Genomic DNA, 19,600 nt, shown 5'->3' with positions numbered 1-19,600 from the left:
GAAGGGATACTGAAGAAAGCAGGAAAATAGTGCCATGGGCAAGTCTACCTATTGTTTTGATGGAATGGCTGAACTACTCCCACTTCTCATGTTCTGCGGCAACGAGAGTTCAGTTTCGTTTATTGACACGTTAGTGGTAGTGAAAAGGTTTTTTGTTGTGTGTTTATATGCTTGATTTGTTGGGTGGAACAGTGGCGCAACGGTAGAGTTGCTGCCTTACAGTGCCAGAGACCAGGGTTCAATCCTGAATACGGGTGCTGTCTGTACGGAGTTTGTACGTTCTCTCCGTGACCAGCGTGGGTTTTCTCCGAGACCTTTGGTTTCCTCGCACACGTCAAAGACTTTCAGGTTTGTATGTTAATTGGCTTGGTACGAATGTAAATTGTCCCGAGTGTGTATAGGATAGTGTTAGTGTGCGGGGTGATTGTTGGTCGGCACAGACTCAGTGGGCCAAAGGGCCGGCTTCTGCACTGTATCTCTAAGCTAAACTAAACTATCCTCTCAGTGGAATGAGGGCTAATCTGACAGTGATGAGATAGAAGGTAAATGGGTGATACCTCTGAGATGGATGGTGCCAGCTTTGGGAATAGATGTGACATTTGAAAGAAAGATCAGATAAGCTTGCATTGCTTTGGCAGAAGGCAATTGAAATGTCTCCGTCTCCAATAAAGTTGTATAGTCTGCTGAGCATTTATAGAAGGAAAAAAAAAATCAGTCTGGAGAAAAGTACCTAACACAAAATGTTTCTGGGTACTATCTCAGTGTACCACTGCTATACACTTGTACTGTATCTGAGATGCTTATCTAATATGTATCTAAGTGCTTCTGTGTAGTGATACTTGTAGTGAACTCTATACAAAATTAATTTCACTGTACCTCAGTACATGTGACAAATAAAGTACCATATCACAATATCCATGTCCTCCAGCAATGCTGCCTGACCTGCTGAGGTACTCCAGCACTCATTGTCTTTATTGGTAAATCAGCATCTGCAGTTCCAGGTATCTAGATTAAACCACAGTATTGGACCAGATCTCTAAGAGACAGCACAGGAAGGAGATAGAGAGCTTAGTGAGATGGTGTTAAGACAACAACTTCTCCCTCAATGTCAGCAAGATGACGGAGCTAGTTGTTGACCGCAGGAAGGCGAGGTGAAGTATATGCCCCAACAGCATCAAAGTGTTGAAGTGGACATTTTGATTTTGTTCCAATTTCAGATGATTGAGCTTTTACAGTATAGTGTCTTTGTGATGACATAAGTAACAATGAACTGGGTGATCATCATTGAGAAGGCTCCCACAGGGCGAGGCGCCGTGTGGAAAAGCCGGCACTCTGCGAGGTCGGAGTCCTCGATGTCAGAGTACCTCGAGGTCGGGCTGAAGCCCTGAGGTCGGGTCGAGGTGGACAGGCTGCGTCGCTGAGAACAAAGGGAGTCGCAGCGTTGAGGGGCCGCCAATAACAAAGGGGGATCCGGCCAGCGGGGGCCATCGCAGAGGGGATGGGTACTGCTTGTACCTTTGTCAGTACCTTTGTAGCGACTCATTTGTGAACTTTGTATGCTAAAAACAACGAATCTCACTCCATCTAGCTAGTACGAGTGACAATAAAATGTCATCTTCACCGCCACCACCATTTTTATTCCAATTCAAGAGAAGCATGTGCTTGGAAATACCATAACTGAGTAAATTGGCAATCAACACATCACAAGAAAATGCATGTTAAATAGATAATGTAAAGGTCAGAAGACACTTGTGAACTTGAAAATATTTTAAAGAAATCATAATTTGCCTTTGCATCCTTAAAGACATTGTTTATTAATGCATGCCTTGCATGAAATAAACTTCAAAAAGAACTAGAACTCAAAGTGCTGGATTAACTCAGCAGGCCAGTCAGCACCAGGGAGGGCATGGATAGGTGACGTTATGTGTTGAACTGAAACATCACCAATCCATGTCTGTCAGAGATGCTGCCTGACCTGCTGAGCTACTCCAGCACTGTGTGTCCTGCACAAGATCCCAGCATCTGCAGTTCCTTGCGTCTTCAAAAGGTATAAGTACAAGAGGGGAGAAGTAAAAATAATCAATATGTCATAACCCCACCCAGAAAAATACCTTGTGAACCACTGGTTCAATGTTACTTTTATTGTCACATGTGCAAATGCACAGTGAAATTATTTTCTTACATACAGTCCAGTGTTGCCATACCCAATCACATCCTCGATTAGCAAGTGTACAGAAAAAGTCTACTGATCCCACATGCAAGGGGTGCCATATTTTGGTGAAAGTCCAGTCTAATGCGTGAGGGGTGCTCATTGCCCGAGTGTCATAGAGTGATACAGTGTGGAAACAGGCCCTTTGGCCCAACTTGCAAACACGCCAACATGTCCCAACTGCCAGCATTTGGTCCATATCCCTCCAAACCTGTCCTATCCATGTACCTGTATAACTGATTTGTTTTTAATGTTGGGATAGTCCCTGCCTCAACTACCTCCTCTGGTAGGTTGTTCCATACACCCACCACCCATTGTGTGGAAAAGATTACTCCTCAGATTCCTATTAAATCTTTTCCCCTTCACCTTAAACTTATGTCTTCTGGTCCTCAATTCACCTACTCTGGGCAAGAGACTGTGCATCCAACCGATCTATCATTTTCATGATCTTATACACCTCCATAAGATCTCCCCTCATCCTCCTGCCCTCCATGGAATGGAGACCCAGCCTACTTAACCTCTCCCTGTAGCTCACGCCCTCCAGTCCTGGCAACATCCTCGTAAATTTTCTCTGTAACCTTTCTGGCTTGACAACATTTTTCCTATAACACGGTGCTCAGAACTGAACACAATATTCTAATTGTGGCCTCATCAACATCTTATACAATTGCAACATGACCTCACACCTTCTATACTCAATACTCTGTTTGATGAAGGCCATTTTAACTATGGTGTGAACTGTTTTGCTTAAACAAATACAGGTTGTCCTCAGCCTCTGTAAAAATAAGCAATCATTAAAAAGGAAAGATTTAAGTAATTTATTTGTTTGCATGTTTCACAATTTAATATCGAGTATCAATACTTTCAACTGTTAATTTTCAAATAAGGAAGAACTGCAGGATTGCCCAAAATTTTAGTTTAAAAAAAAGCTTGCCTCTGGTAGACTTGGGCAGATAGACTCTCAGAACAAAAATACTTGGCAAGGAAATCTGCAAATTATTATTTGTTGGTGTATCATTTCTGTTGTTGGGCAGACTCCAACTTTAAAAATTTTTCTATCATCTCGCATTCCACAGCCTGTTCAAAGGCCGCATAATCCTGGAAAGAAAAAAAAGAATATGCAGTTTAATTTTCACTCACCCTTTTCTTCCCTAATGTATCATTCTTTGCAACATTCACGACTTCCATTTATCACAGAAATCTACAAGATGGATAGGTACCGAATGAGAGAGCCAACATACAGCTAACTCACCCAAATAAATTCCAAGGTGCTGGAAAACCGACTTGAAGGGAAATGGTAACATGGTTAATTAATTATGAGACGCAGAGATTGGGTGGATAGTCAGAACATTTTCCCCCTGGGTGGAAACAAAAGGTATTAGAGGGCATAGCTTTAACGTAAGAGAAGCAGAGTTAAAAGGAGGAGTGTGTGGCAAGTTTTTTTTAATACAGAGTGTTTGGATTGAGGCAGATCTGATAGTGTCACTTAAGAGACTTTTGGATATGCAGGGATTGGAGAGATTTGGATTATGTGCAGGCAGACAAGAGTTGGTCTTGGCATTATATTTGGCACAGACACTGTGGGCTGAAGGTAGGGTTGCCAACTGTCCCATATTAGCCGGGACATCCCTTTTTTTGGGCTAAATTGGTTTGTCCCGTATGGGACCGCCCTTGTCCCGTATTTGACTGCTACACTCGGGTCGAGGGGACTGTCGGGTCGGAGTGCCGCATCCGGCCTCCGCCTCACCCGTCCTGACTTAGTGCAACCCACGCAGTGCAGCAGCAGCGCCTCGCCCGTGGCCTCTTTGGTCGGCAGCCCGGCCAGCTTCGGAGCTTTGTTTACCGCCGACACCACCAACACCCTCCTTTCTCATGGCCGACCATTGGTTCACGAGTTGGATGGGGTGCCAGACTTTGCGCGCGACGTTGCGCGGGCCAAAACTCCTCAGCTGCCCCGCCGGCTGGGCTTTGTGTGCAGTCCAGCACCCAGGCCAACTCATCATTCAGCCAGCCATGGCCGAGTCGGTCAACTAATTGCCATTGGGAATGTGTCCTGTATTTTGACCCCATGTCACTTATTTGGGAGTGAGAAAGTTGACAACCCTAGTTGAAGGGCCTTTTCTTGTGCTGCACTGTTTTATGTTCTATGGTAAATCACAATGCTCCCCTTGTTCAACACATTCAGTGGTATTTCCAGTCAGCAGTACAAATACTGGCTACATTTGTCCCCTCATTAAAAAAAAAGGTGCTCTCAATTCTCACATGTAGCCTTGTAGATTACAGCTCATCTAGTTACTTTTCTTTGTAAAAGCCCCAGGCTCACCAGTACTCTATTAGTGAAGAGAAATTCTCCACTCGCTAATCTTCAAATCCAAATCCCCATGTTATTGAGATTTCCTCCAAGAACCAACTCCTCTCAAGTTAACAGTTGCGGCACAGCGGTTGGGTTGGTGTCTTACAGCGCCCGAGACCCAGGTTTGATCCTGATTATGGGGTCTGTCTGTACGAGGTTTGTACATTCTTCCCGTGTCTGCGTGAGTTTTCCCCAGGTGCTCCGGTTTCTTCCCACAATGTCGTACAGTTTGTCGGTTAATTGGCTTCAGTAAAAAATTGTAAATTGTCCCTAGCGTGTAGGATAGTGCTAATATACGGAGATCGCTGGTCAGTGTGGACTCGGTGGTCCGAAGGACCTGCTTCTCTAAACTAAACCAGTTGTGATCACATCTCCACAGCTGATTATCATTTGTAATTACTTGGTCTAGATGGTTTAGGAACTTACTGAACACAGGTGCTGTCTGTGTGGAGTTTGCAAGTTCTCTCTGCAACCACTGAGCGTTCTGGTTTCCTCCCACATCCAAAAAATGAGTGAGTTTGTAGGTTAATAGGTCTCTATAAATTGCACCTCGTGTGCAGGAAGAGGGTGCAAAAAGTGGAATAACATAGAACTAGTGTGAACAGGCGTGATAGTCGGCATGGACTCAGTGGATCGAGGTGCCTGTTTCTATACTGCATCTCCAAACTAAAATAGTGAAAGACATTGTGTGAATAACGAAATTGTGATCATGTTTTTATTATTATGATAACAAGGTAATTCAAGGGAGGTGCCTTAGTTTAGTTTCGAAATACAGCGCGGAAACAGGCCCTTCCGCCCACCGAGTCCGCGCCTACCAGCGATCCCCGCACACTAACACTACCCTGCACACACTCAGGACAATTTTAATATTTACCAAGCCAATTTACCTACATAACTGTACGTCTGTGGAGTGTGGGAGGAAACCGAAGATCTCAGGGAAAACCCACGCAGGGCACGGGGAGAACGTACAAACTCCGTACAGACAGCACCCGAAGTCTGGATCCAACCTGGGTCTCTGGCACTGCAAGTGCTGTAAGGCAGCAACTCTACCGCTGCGCCACCATACCTTAGGTTTATTCATCATGTATACTAAGGTACAGTGAAAAGCGTTTGCATTCTATCAACTTACCCCACAGTAGTGGTCGCCGTTAAATATTTGAGGAATCTGTGCATCGGGGTTGCCTATTTTGCTTCGCATTTCATCTTTCAGTTTGGAATCTTGTGCTAGATCCAACAAACGGTATTTTATCTTCATTCCATCCAGTCTATTAAAAATGTATAACTGGTGTTTATCCAACTGCAAAAATGTCCATGAAAATAAATTTGATTAACAATTATGATTATTATCAATGTAATCAATATACTTAGAAATACAAAAGATCATTTAAAAAAAAAGTCACGGTTTATTAACACGTCATTTTTGACATGATTAGTTTAGTTTATTGTCACATGTACCGAGGTACAGTGAAGAGCTTATGTTGTCTGCTAATCCGTCAGCGGAAAGACAATACATGATTACAATCACGCCATTCAAGTTAAACCAAGCCAGTGCAAGTTAATGTTCGATAACATCCAATTAAAGATAGTTCTCGCTGATGAGAGTATAGTTCAGTTGCCTGATAGCAGCTAGGAAAGAACTGTGCCCGAATCTGGAGGTTTGCATTGTGAAACCTTTGTACCTCCTGCTTGATGGGAGAGGGAAGAAGAGGGAGTGAGATGGGTGAGACTGGTATATACACATGCAACGAATAATCATCTCCCCAATTATTCAGAAATCCCAGTGATTGGGTTTCTACCTCACTGGGTGGGTGCTGATCTCTCCCGTCTGAGTTCTCCAGAGGTTCTGCCTGACCCATTGATTTAACCCAGCACTTTGTGTCGTTTTTTGTAAATCAGAATGTGCAGTTCCTGTTTTCTTCTTTCACTTGGCAAGACTTCATGGGCTAGTGCCCAAAGGGTCCTGATGAATCCAGCTCTGCCCATTCTCTCAATCCCACCACTGTTTCTATATTCCCAGCCTGCATCCCCAAATTCCATCGCTGGAAATAATAATCGAATGCTCAACAGGACAGGCAGCATCTGTGGAGAAAGAAGCAGAGTCAAATGTTTCACCTTGCAGCTGAACCAGGACGAGTTGTAAATCAAATATGGTGGCACAGTGGTGCAGTTCATAGAACTGCTGACTCACAGCAACAGAGATCAGGTTCGATCCTGACCTCAGGTGCTCTGTGTGCACATTCTCCCTGGTAACGTGTTGGTTATCTCCAGGACTTAAGCCACGGAAACAGACCCTTTGGCCCAACTTGCTCGTGCCGATCAACATGCCTCATCTACACTGGTCCCACCGACCTGCATTTGGCCCTTATGCCTCAATACCAAGTCAAGTACCTGTCCAAATGTTTTTTTAAATGTTGTACTCCAGTTTCCTCCCACACCCTAGAGACGTGTGGGTTTGTAGGTCAATTGGCACTCTGTAAATTTCTCCTTGGCCAAAACCATCTCCTCCATAATCAAGCATCTCTGCGAAATTGCAAGGGGGTGGTGAGGGAAAACAGCAAAGAGATTAATTTCTTCCATCCAGCCGGTGGCACAGCAGTAGAGTTGCTGTCTTACAGCGCCAGAGACCCAGGTTCAATCCTGACTATGGGTGCTGTCTGTACTGAGTTTGTACGTTCTCCCTGTGACTGCGTGGGTTTTCTCCAAGAACTTCAATTTCCACCCACATTCCAAAGACGTACAGGTTTGTAAATTAATTGGCTTGGTAGAAATGTAAAAAAATGTCCCTAGTGTGGGATGGTGTTAATGTGCTGGATTGCTGGTCGGTGGGCCGAAGGGCCTGTGTCCATGCTGTATCTCTAAACTAAACTTCTCCTCACCCCAGTACTAGAACTTTGGGTCAGCAACCAGGTGAGATCACCAAACAGCCTCTCATATTTCGCTTGGCCACCTTACATCCCAGCGGTATGTATGATGATTTCTGTAAATTCAAGTACCCCCGCATTCCCTCCCTCTCCGTCCCTCCCCTATCGTAGTCATCCTGCTAGCTACCCTGTTTTCATCCCTCCGAATCCCTCTTCCACAGCCAACATTGGACCCTTGTGGGCTCCACCTTTCCTTGGCCATCCTGAATTATTCTGTACCTTTTCATACCTCGAGTTTCCCTCTCCACTTTTGTTTATTGTCACGTGTACCGAGGTACAGTGAAATCGTTAGTTGCGTGCCATCCAGTCAGCGGAAAGACAATACATGATTACAATCCAGCCATATCTAGGTACAGATACTGTACAGATACAAATGTCTAGGTACAGATACAGGGGAGTTCTCCCGTCTCTCAGCCTGAATGTTCTCGACCGAAAACGCCACCTATTCCTTTTCTCCAGAGATACTGCCTGGCCTTCTCTCTCGTTTATTTATATTGTTTACAGTGTACTATATTTACATATTCTGTTGTGCTGCTGCAAGTAAGAATGTAATTGTTCTATCTGGGATACATGACAATAAAACACTCTTGACCGGCTGAGTTACTCCAGCATTTTGTGACCAGCTTCCATTTCTTCCACCCAGATCTCTCCAGTACTGGAACCGTCTGCAACCAGGTGAACTCGCCGCTCCCTAGTCCCTGGCAAAGAGGTCCCTACCTATCACATGATAGACATGGTGCAGTTTGGCGAGTCCCACAGACAGGTTTTACTTCCCACCTCAAAACCTCGCCCTGTGACCAAGCGTCGCTGTGAACGGTCCCCCCGCCCCCAAAGTTACCTCGCAATAATCTGGCTCGTTAAATCGCAGCAACTGATCCACCCAAACCCTCTTAGAAACTCATTTTTATTTCCCAAAAAAATTCAGCCGATTTCCCGAAGTGATTAAAGATTCAACAGCAGACTTTAAACAAAAAAAGTGCAGAGGGAAATCTAAGTTTATATTTTGTGTTCATTTGAAAAAAAAGTTAACTTGAGTTACTCATTCTAAACACTCCACATTGCAACTTCTCACCAAAGCGCCCCAGCCAAAAATAAGGAAGGCACAATACATGGTAAATCTCGATTCAGGTCATCGCAGCGGCCTCAAAATCACGGGTTAACATTATATGATGTCAATGCATAACTAAACCATATTTCACTGAGGCTCCTGGTCGCTTATCTTTCATTGAGTTCTAACTGACTGCCTTTTGTTTAGCAGATGTTAACGTTGGATGCAACTTCGCTGCTACATTTCCCCAATTCTAACATTTTACACAACGTTCAACATTTCACCGGACACTTATCCGCCACACTCACACTCACTCTCACAGAGAATATTCCAGGTATGTAGGTCTCAATGCGAGTGAAATCGCACTGTTTGCAGTCATTCAGAGTCGACACTGAATTTAAATTCCAATACCTGGCAATCGGGGGAAATACCGATAGAAAGTGTTGTTTTGTTGTTTAAATAATGCGGTACATACCGAGGTCGTTGCAGTAATGCTGCTGTAGTAAATGACGATACACATGGTGCAGTTTGGCGAGTCCCACAGACAGATTAACCAAGACTTTAACACTGAAGGCAGCCTCGCCCTTCTTCCTGTTTCCAAATCGCAGAGTACAACGTAAGCAAGTCATTTGCATTGTTGAATATGGCAAAGAGGTGGTAAGGCAATTGTCGGCGCATTCTCAACTTTAAAACACCAAACTCGCTTTTACCGAACCATATGATCTCAGCGCTACAAACACAGGGGGCTTTAAAAACTTATGTTTTGCTTCAATCCAACATTCTCCAAATATCTGAGGCTTCACGTTCGGAAGGGTGAGTGGGTCTTTAATGTAGTTAGTGCTATCTGCAACTGACCTTTCATTGAAGGTCCCAATGCAAAATGAATCATTGGCTGAAGGATAGAATATGTGTACACACTCAGCCTGAATCAGTCATTGTGGTGCTATCTCCATTAGAATAATCCCAGCTTGTTTAGTTTACTTTTGACTTTAGACTTTAGAGATACAGGGTGGAAACAGGTCCTCCGCCCACCGAGTGTGCTACGACCAGCAAACACCCCATACACTAGCACTATCCTACACACTAGGAACAGTTTATAATTTGCAGAGATGGATTAACCTACAAACCTGCAGGTCTTTGGAATGTGAAAGGAAACCAGAGCACCTGGAGAAAACCCACAAAGTCTCGAGGAGAACGTACAAACTTTGTACAGACAGCACCTGTAGTCAGGATTGAACCCGGGTCTCTGGTGCTCCAAGGCAGCAACTGTGCCATCCAAATGTCTTTTTAAACATAGAACAGCACAGGAGCAGGTCATTCGACCCACAATGTCCTGGATGCTGAACATAATGACTGCATGAAATTGCAGGGAGTTGTAGATGCAGCCCAGTCTATCACGGACCAGACTTCCCACCATTGACTCCATCTACACTTCACGCAGTCTTGGAAAAGCAGCCAGCATAAGCAAGGACTTGTCCCAGCCTGGTCCTTCCTTCTCCTTGCTCCCATCCAGCAGAAGGTACAGAAGCTAGAAATCATGCATCACTAGACTCAGGAACTGCTTCTTCCCCTCTGTTATCAGGCTTCTGAAGCTAGGGTACTGTCTGATTCACCTCTACCCCATTGTGGACAGTGGACCATGTCCATGGAACTACGTATATTCGAAACTCGATATATTCCCCATGGCTCTATCATACCTGAGTTTGACGATTGTATGTGTGCATTTAATCTGTTCAGATAGCATGCCACTGCAGTCTTCTTTATTAGTAAGTAAGTAAGTAAATAAATTGTATTTATATAGCACGTTGAAACCAAAGTGCTTTACATAGAAGAAATAATTAGGTTTCCGTACATCCATAGAAAAATTAAAAAAATAAAAATGACACAACACATTATAGAATTTAACATGAACGTCCCCCCACAGCAGAATCAGAATTTTCTACTGTGGGGAAAGGCACTAGAAAGTTCAGTCCTCTTCCTCTGTGATCACCCGAGGTCGGGGCCTATTTGTGGCCTCCGCAGTCGGTCCGATGTTTTCAGGCCCTCTTGCCGGATGATGGAGCTCCGGCATCGGGAGAAACACTCCTCAGCGGATTGGAGTGCCTGGAACGGCTGCTCCCTCCCCGGAGGTCGCGGCTCCCGATGTCCACATGCGGGCTGGTAGAAGCTCCGACTCTTTGTCTTAGAGTCTTAAAGCCCCACCAATGCCTTGTACAATTTTAACATTACATCCCAACTTCTATACTCAATGCTCTGATTCATAAAGGCCAGCACACCAAAAGCTTTCTTTACCACCCTATCTACATGAGATTCCACCTTCAGGGAACTATGCACAGTTATTCCTAGATCCCTCTGTTCAACTGCATTCCTCAATTCGCTACCATTTACCATGTACATCCTATTTTGATTTGTCCTGCCAAGATGTAGCACCTCACACTTATCAGCATTAAACTCCATCTGCCATCTTTCAGCTCACTCTTCCAAATGGCCTCAATCTCTCTGTAGACTTTGAAAATCGACTTCATTATCCACAACACCACCTATCTTAGTGTCATCTGCATACTTACTAATCCAATTTACCACACCATTATCCAGATCATTGATGTATATGACAAACAACAATGGACCCAACACTGAGGCACCCCACTAGTCACCGGCCTCCAACCTGACAAACAGTTATCCACCATTACTCTCTGGTATCTCCCATTCAGCCACTGTTGAATCCATCTTGGTACTCCACTATTAATACCCAACAATTGAACCTTCTTAACCAACCTTCCATGAGGAACCTTGTCAAAGGCCTTACTGAAGTCCGTATAGACAACATCCACCGCTTTACCCTCATAAATTTCCCTAGTAACCTATTCAAAAAATTCAAGAAGATTAGTCAAACATGACCTTCCAGGCACAAATCCATGTTGACTGTTCCTAATCAAACCCTGTTTATCCAGATGATTATATATATTATCTCTCTATCCTTTCCATTAATGTTCCCACCACTGATGTCAAACTAACAGGTCTATAATTGCTAGGTTTATTCTTAGAACCATTTTTAAACAATGGAACAACATGCACAGTACGCCAATCCTCCGGCACCATTCCTGTTTCTAATGACATTTGAAATATTTCTGTCATAGCCCCTGCTATTTCTACACTAACTTCCCTCATTGTCCTAGGGAATATCTTGTCAGGACCTGGAGATTTATCCACTTTTATATTTTTCAAAAGTGTCAGCACTTCACCATTCCCACAGGAGTGTACCGATATTCCTTAAGGGAGAGCATATACCCATGGATTCAGGAACAGCTGATTCCCCATTGTTATTAGATTAATGAACAAACCTCTCTTAAGCTAAGGGTGTGGACCTGATCTCCCAGCCTACCTCATTGCAGCCCTTGCACTTTTTCTTTATCTACATTTTCTCTGTAGCTTAGTTTAGTTTAATTTAGTTTAGTTCAGCTTAGTTCAGTTTAAGGATATAGCATGGATGGAAACAGGCCCTTTGGCCCACCAAGTTCACCCCAGCGACTGATCACCTGTTCACACTAGTTCTATGTTATCCCACTTTCTCATCCATTCCTTTGCGGTCACAGGGAGAATGTACAAATGTACAGACATCACCCGCAGTCTGGATCAAACCCAGGCCTCTGGCGTTCTAAGGCAGCAACTCTACCACTGTGCCACTGTGCTGCCCTAAATGTGTGTGTGTCTGGGGATGAGGGAGGTAGCATGCCTATAATAGGCGGAAGTTCCTGCTTGGGGTATTATAGTAATATTATAGTAAAAGTATAATCTATTCACTAGAGATATTAAAGCATTGAATTTACCATAAAGGTGAACGGTAACATTTGGCATCTACCTGCTTTAGGCCTTTTCATTTTAAACTGCCGGCGGGACATCAACCACTCCCCTTCCTCACTCTAACCTCTTCCCCCCTGAACGTACAGCCCTCCGCTCACTCTGCAACACTCTGCTCCCTCCCCACCTATGTCCAAGACACCTCACACGCTCTTCATCTCCTTCATGACTTCCGTTTTCCAGGCCCCCACTCCCTCATCTTAACTATGGATGTCCAGTCATTCTACACCTCCATCCCCCACCAGGAGAGTGTTAAAGCCCTCCGTTTCTTCCTCGACGGCAGAACCAACCAATCCCCGTCTACTACTAATATTCTCCTCTGCTGAGGCGGCGTTCTGGCGGCGGCGACCTGAATCCGGGGTTCGGCCGCGGGTCAGTGGACGACATCGTCGGGAGCTCACAGGTCACAGGCTGGTGCCTGTTTTCCGGAGCTCCCGCGGCAACAGCTGCGTCCGCTGGACTGGAGGGCGGCAGCTTCGACCACCCCGGGCCGCGGAGCTTAAACCGGCCCGTTCGTGGAGCTCGGTGAGCCGCGGGACGGACTTGCCATCGCCCGGTGGGGTATCGCCTCAGCGCAGAGGGAGAAGAGGAGGGAAGAGACAGTAACCCTAAGATTTTTGCCTCCATCACAGATGAGGTGGTGCCTGGTGAACTCACTGTGGTGGATGTTAATTTGTGTTTATTGTGTGTTTTGCTGTTTATTATTACATGTATGGCTGCAGGCAACGACATTTAGTTCAGACTGAAAGGTCTGAATGACAAATAAAGGGTCTAAGTCTAGCAGAGCTGGTCCTTACCCTCAACAACATTTCCTTTGACTCCTCCCATGTAACTCATCAAGGTAAAGTTTCTCTGCACTCTTTCCAGTTTAATTGAGAGGGTGTAAATGAATGAAGTTCAGAGGGATCCGGTGTATAAATCACAAAACAAGTTAGCAAGCTGGTCCAACAAATGGTTAAAAATGCAAACTGCAGTTTAGAATTGAAGAACAGGGAAGCTTTGTCAAATGTGAATGCGGTGCACAGCTTTCTCTGAAAAAAAAGGATGTAGTAGCTTGGAGGCAGACCAGCAGAAACGCACCAGGCAAACCACTGGGATGAAAGGGTTGTTTGATCAAATGACTGGACAGTTTGGGTCTGTAGGTTGGGTTCCAGATTCAGGAACAGTTTCTAGAGAGCGACCCTCAACTACTATCTACCTCATTGGTGACCCTCGAACTATCTTCGATCGCACTTTACTGGCTTTACCTTGCACTAAACCCATATTCCCTTATCATGTATCTGTACACTGCGGATGGCTCGATTGTAAACATGTATTGTCTTTCCACTGGCTGGTCAGCACGCAACAAAAGATTTTCACTGTACCTTGGTACAAGTGACAATAAACTAAACTAAACTGTATTTCCCGAAGTTTATAACATGGAAAGGATGACTTTATTCAAACATATAAGATTCCAAGGGGGTTGGACAAGGTAGGTATTGTGATGTTCTCATGTGTGGGAGTATCACAAACAAGGGAACTTTGCTGCAAAATAAGAGGCCTCTCGCTAAAACTGAGGTGATCAAATGTTCTCCTCTCAGAGGATAGTGGAGCTCTGGAATTCTCTGTACACAAAGATGATGGAGTCCAGGTCATCAGATATATTGAAGGAGGGGAAGGGATCACATCGGGGAGAATGTACAAACTCCGTATATACAGCACCCAAGGTCAGAATCAAACCTGGGTCTCTGGCGCTGTATGGCAGCAACACTACCACTGAGCCACCGTGCCACCATGCCACTCCACGTTGTTGAGGCCAGCATAGATCAGCCATGATCATATTAAATGGCTGGTGGCCTGATCCTGTGCTTGTTTCCATGCAGTCTGGCAAAAGTTCACTTTTAAACTTTGAGAATGAGGAAGTGACTAAAATGCAGTTCCCTAATAGCCCCAGAAACAGGCTTCAGGAAATGTGTCTGTTTACTCAGATTGAAAAAGCTAATCATTAAATTGTATTTTATACGTCCCAAACACAATGTTTTTTTATTCCCATATGGAGCTTAAGTAAACGCTGTTGTTAGTTTTAATGTATATGACCTCTGAATGGAAGAAGTGATTGAAGGTATGGGATCAATTGTTCACTGTGTATTTTACCGTAAGTAATCTGTCCTACATAAATGCTGCAAAGAGTGGGTCTCATACTGCATCTGCTGATGGAGAAGTAGGTTCACTGACAGAAACTGCAGTAAAAATGAAACGAACATTATATATTTTGGGAATGTAAATGGTGCAATATTTAAAGGGTTATATTCTCCAAATATATACTATCCATTGCTAATTCATCTATTATTTTTGGAGAAAAAATATTTTGAAATAAGTAAAGAAATCATAGTGAAAACATTCCATTAAATAAGTGTGTAGAAATTTGAGAATAATGTAGACCAAATACCCGTAATATCATTTGTGAATATTCTCAAAATAAGTTATTATTTTTAAATCTATTTTTTCTTAGAAGTAAAATACTTTTGAAACTTTCAAAAATAAAATGATCTTTAGTAAAAAATCAATTGAAAATAGCAAACTTTCTGTTAGAATGATTGTCTGAAGAATGGAATGGTTTCAAACAAATTTGACTCAATTTTGAATTTAATTATTTGTTGTGGCTAATTCCAATCTGCATGAAATGAATCTATTTGGTTCACAATTAAACCAGTAGAGGGCGCATCCAGTCACTTAATCTCACAAGTTAACTACTGAATTTATTTAGATGAGTCAGGTAATTCAAAATATATTATGTTCTCTCTTTATATTTTTCCCCTCCCCACCTAGAATTAGGAGTAGCAAATTGGACACGCAAGAGACTGCAAATGCTGGAATGTAGGCAAAAAGCAAACTGCTGGAGAAACTGACACACAATGAACTGCAGATGTTGGTTTACAAAAAGAGACACAAAGTGCCGGAGTAACTCAGCAGGTCCCTAAACATTCCCCCTCTCACCTTATAGCTATGCCCTCTAATGTTGGACATTTCCACCCTGGGAGAAGGATTCGGACTGTCCACCTTATCTATGACTCTAATAATGTTATATTAGACAAAGACAAAGTGCAGACCCATCTGCAAGATTCCACCACTCACCTGTCCCCCTCAACGCAATATTGCAGCACCAAGCATAACCCCCAACTCAGCAGGCGTGGCTCGTTTCTCCTCATCCCCCAGCACTCACTCCTCCTCCTCTTCACCCTCCCTCTTCATCCCTAGAGAGGGAAGGGGGCTGAGAGGGAAGGGATAGAGAGGGTGGGAGTGAGGATAGATAGGGAGCGGGCATCTCCCTCCTCCATCCCTCCCCATCTCCCTCCTCAACAACCTCCTTCCCCCTCCCATCTCCCTCCATCACCCCATCTCCCTCCTCCTCATTTCCCTCCTTCCCTCACTCCCATTCCCTGCCCCGGGACCTATCCAGGTCAAAGAGCAGCGCCAGGGCCTAGAACTCGGCCTGGTTCTCGTACTCGACCTGGCCCTGACTGTAGACCCCAGCCGTCAGCTGGGCCGCCACCTGGGCTATAGTGCAGGCAAGTTAATCTCCGGGCTTGTCCCTGCTCACGGACCCAGGCTCGTCCTTGGTTCCAGTGGCGGCTTCTTTCTCGGCCTCGTGTCACAGCCCCATCCCAAGCCCCGAGCTCGGCTCTCACTCCAGCTCCAGCACCAGGCTCGGCTCCAGCCAGGGCCCAGCGGCACCATCCTCACCTCCAGATGTCGGGTGCAGGCAGCCGCCGCACGAGCGCTGGAGTGCCGTCCCTCCCGGAGCGTCCCGTCCTGCATTGCAAGTGCATTGTGACATCAGTTGGGGTTTTGTTCCGAAAAGGGTGATTTTTCGGGCTGTTTTTAAAACTTAAAACTTCAGATATATAGGTGGGAATCGCCTCCACGGGAAAAATGTGAGTAGAATATGTGAACGTGGGAAGGCTGTGGCCTAGCGCTTGGAAGAAAATAGGAATTAACCAGATATTGACACACACACACACACACAACCACAAACAAGACTAAGAGTTTTAGTATTATAGAGATATCATGTCTCCCCTCAACCTCCAATGTGGCAGAGAAAACATTCCAAGTGTATCCAACCTCTCCCTGTAGAAACTAAGAACTGCAGATGCTGGTTTAAACCAAACATATACATACAGTGCTGAGTGACCCGACACATCACCTATCCTTTTTCTCCAGAGATGTTGCCTGACCTGCTGAGTTATTCTAATACTTTGTGTCAACCTCCCCCTGTATCTGAAACCCTCTAATCTGATAAATCTCTGCACACCCTCCAAAGCCTCCACACCTTTCCTGTAATGGGGTGACCAAAATTGCAAGTAATACTTCAAATGTGGCTTAACCAAAGGCCTATGGAGCCACATCATGACTTCATGAAGGCAAGTATTCCATATGCCCTCTTAACCACCTTATCTGCCTGTTTCCCTGATTGCAGGAATCATTGCACTTGTACATTGGTCCTTCTGCTCTATTCGGATGCAGGGCTTGATGTATGAAATTTGTTCTCAGTCTGCAAGGAAATGGGAGGTTAATTTGTCAACTTAAAGTCTTGATCCATTGAACCGTATACGTCAGCTCAGAGGGAAAGCCACCTGGCACAACGTACCCCCTCATTTCTTCACAGGACCAATCCAAAAGTAGTGTGCAGAGGTCACCCACTCCTCCCATCCTCCGTCATCCTGCTCCTTTCCCCTCTCCATCGTACACTTAGTATTTTCCATCCAAGTCCCTGTTTAGAATACTACCAGGGGCGCTGCACAATTGGCAGCCCCGCCAACACTCTTGTTTTTTCATCTTTTTTTAAACATTTTTAGTGTGTGTTAAAAGTTTGTGTAAATGTTTTCTGATTTGTTTTATGTGGGGGAAGGGGGAGGGGACAGGGGAAACGTTTTTTCAGGTTCTTACCTTGCCGGAGATGCGATTAATTTTCGGATGGCATTCTCCGGTCGCTCTGCGGCCTACCATCGATGGAGCTGGAGGGCTCCTCAGACTGACTTTTGGGCCTCACCGCGGGGCGTGGACTTACATCGGAGCCAATCCATTGCCTGGGATCGCTCCTGCGGATTGGAGCATCAAGAGCTCGCAGTCTCGGGAGAGGCTAGTCGGGAGCTCCAACGACGCAGAGGTTCGACCAGCCCGGACGCGGGGTCCAATCGTCCGACGCAGGGGAGCTGACATCCCCCCGGATGCAGGAGCTGATCGCCTCCATGCGGAGGGCCCAAACGCAGCGGGCTACTGGAGTCAAGATCGTCCCGTCAACGGAGGGCTCGAGGCCCCTGACCACGAAAGAGCTAAGGAAAGAGATTTGAATTTTTTTTTGCCTTCCATCACAGTGAGGAATGCGAAGGAGGCATTTCATTGTCTCTGTACTGTACACTGACAATGACAATTAAAATTGAATCTGAATCTGAATCTGAATCTGTAGTGGATGTTTATGTTAAAATGTATTTTATGTGTTCCGTTGCTTTTTATTTGAATGACTGACTTGGCAAATGAAATCCCTCGTATATTACAAAACATACTTGGCTAATAAAGGATAATTGTGATTGTGATTGCACAAGTTCATGTGATAGGAGCAGAATTAGGCCATTCGGCGCAGCAAGTCCACTCCGCTATTCAATCATGGCTGATCTATCTCTCCCTCTCCATATAACCATATAACAATTACAGCACGGAAACAGGCCATCTCGGCCCTTCAAGTCTGTGCCGACACTTATTTTCCCCTAGTGCCATCTACCTGCACTCAGCCCATAACCCTCCATTCCTTTCCCATCCATATACCTATCCAATTTATTTTTAAATGATAAAATTGAACCTGCCTCCACCACTTCCACTGGAAGCTCATTCCACACAGCTACCACTCTCTGAGTAAAGAAGTTCCCCCTCTCAACCCCATTCTCCTTATTTCTCCCCATTACCTCTGACGCCCGTACTAATCAAGAACCTGTCAATCTCTGCTTTAGAAATACCCAACAATTTGGCTTCCACAGCCGTCTGTGGCAAAGAACTCTACAGATTCACCATTTCCATTATATCTCTTTCTTTTTCCTCCATCTATATCCCTCTCTATACCCTGTCCCCTTCCACCTATATCCCCAATATCAGAAGTTTCCCTTTCCCGTGACTTTCGGTCTGAAGAAGGGTCTCGATCTAAAACGTTACGCATGCCTTCTCTCCAGAAATGCTGCCTGTCCCTCATAAGTAACTCCAGCATTTTGTGTCTCCCTCCCTCTGACTTTACATTTCACACCTCTTTTCTTATATTTTATTGTTTCCTTTTCACCTCCAGCCTTTGTCATTTAGTCCACCCATCTGCCAAATCAATGCACCACCTCACTGTATGCACCTGCCGCTTGCCAGGCCTTTGTTTCACCCACACCCTATCTGTTCCAGCTTCCTCCCCATTACCACAATCAGTCTGAAGAAATAATCTGTTCAATTTCCCTCCACCGATGCTGCCTGACCTGTTGAGTTCCTCCAGCACTTTGTGTTTTGCTCAAGATTCCAGCATCTGCAATTCCCTGTAGCTCCAGGTAATCCTATCGCTCTTTAGTTGGTAATGAGATTGGCCAGTGGATGTCTCCCTTCTCAAGGAATTAGCGTTAAAGTCCTGCTATTTTACGCGAGGATGATGTTGCAAAGGGAACTCCCCTTTGGTGTAAAGAGGTTTCATATTTTAAAATCCACATTTCATTGGATCTAATTAATCAAAGTCTTAATCATACAATGTGGAAATAGGCCCTTCGGCCCAACTTTCCCAAACCATCTAACATGTCCCATCTACAATAGTCAAACCTGCCTGCGCATGGCCCATATCCCTCAAAACCTATCCTATTCATGTACATCTAAATTCCTCTGAAACATTAGACAATAGATGCAGGGGTAGGCCATTCGGCCCTTTGAGCCAGCTTTGATCATGGCTGATCATCCCCAATCAGTACCCCGCTCCTGCCTTCTCCACATATCCCCTGACTACGCTATCTTTAAGAGCCCTATTTGGCTCTCTCTTGAAAGTATCCCGAGAACCGACCTCCACCGCCCACTGAGGCAGCGAATTCCACAGATTCACAACTCTCTGTGAGAAAAAATGTTTCCTCATCTCCGTTCTAAATGGCTTACCCTTTATTCTTAAACTGTCGCCCCTGGTTCTGAACTCCCCCAACACCGGGAACATGTTTCCTGCCTCTAGT

General features: G+C 44.9%; 1 protein-coding gene across 1 annotated transcript; it reads right to left on the bottom strand.

Moving 5' to 3' along the window:
* Window positions 1-3,013: 3,013 nt before the first annotated feature.
* Window positions 3,014-9,166, bottom strand: zgc:153284 (uncharacterized protein LOC751696 homolog). The gene is made up of 3 exons (XM_055636084.1): window positions 9,007-9,166; window positions 5,692-5,859; window positions 3,014-3,307 (listed from the first exon to the last, which is right to left on the bottom strand). The coding sequence occupies exons 1-3, from the start codon at window positions 9,049-9,051 to the stop codon at window positions 3,224-3,226; spliced, it is 297 nt and encodes a 98-aa protein (XP_055492059.1). The 5' UTR covers window positions 9,052-9,166; the 3' UTR covers window positions 3,014-3,223.
* Window positions 9,167-19,600: the final 10,434 nt, after the last annotated feature.

This window comes from Leucoraja erinacea, chromosome 5 (assembly GCF_028641065.1).
Source record: "Leucoraja erinacea ecotype New England chromosome 5, Leri_hhj_1, whole genome shotgun sequence".
In the NCBI taxonomy this organism is placed as follows: Eukaryota; Metazoa; Chordata; class Chondrichthyes; order Rajiformes; family Rajidae; genus Leucoraja; species Leucoraja erinaceus.
The sequence above is the reverse complement of the archived record's forward strand: the minus strand, read 5'-3'. Positions and strand labels throughout refer to the sequence as shown.

Bases quoted from the DNA above. Each gene is read 5' to 3' on its own strand.
- zgc:153284 (XM_055636084.1), bottom strand. From the start codon at position 9,051: ATGTGTATCGTCATTTACTACAGCAGCATTACTGCAACGACCTCG. The intron at 5,860-9,006 runs GTATGTACCGCA...ACATTTTTGCAG, and splicing joins GCATTACTGCAACGACCTCG to TTGGATAAACACCAGTTATA. The intron at 3,308-5,691 runs GTAAGTTGATAG...TTTTCTTTCCAG, and splicing joins ACGGCGACCACTACTGTGGG to GATTATGCGGCCTTTGAACA.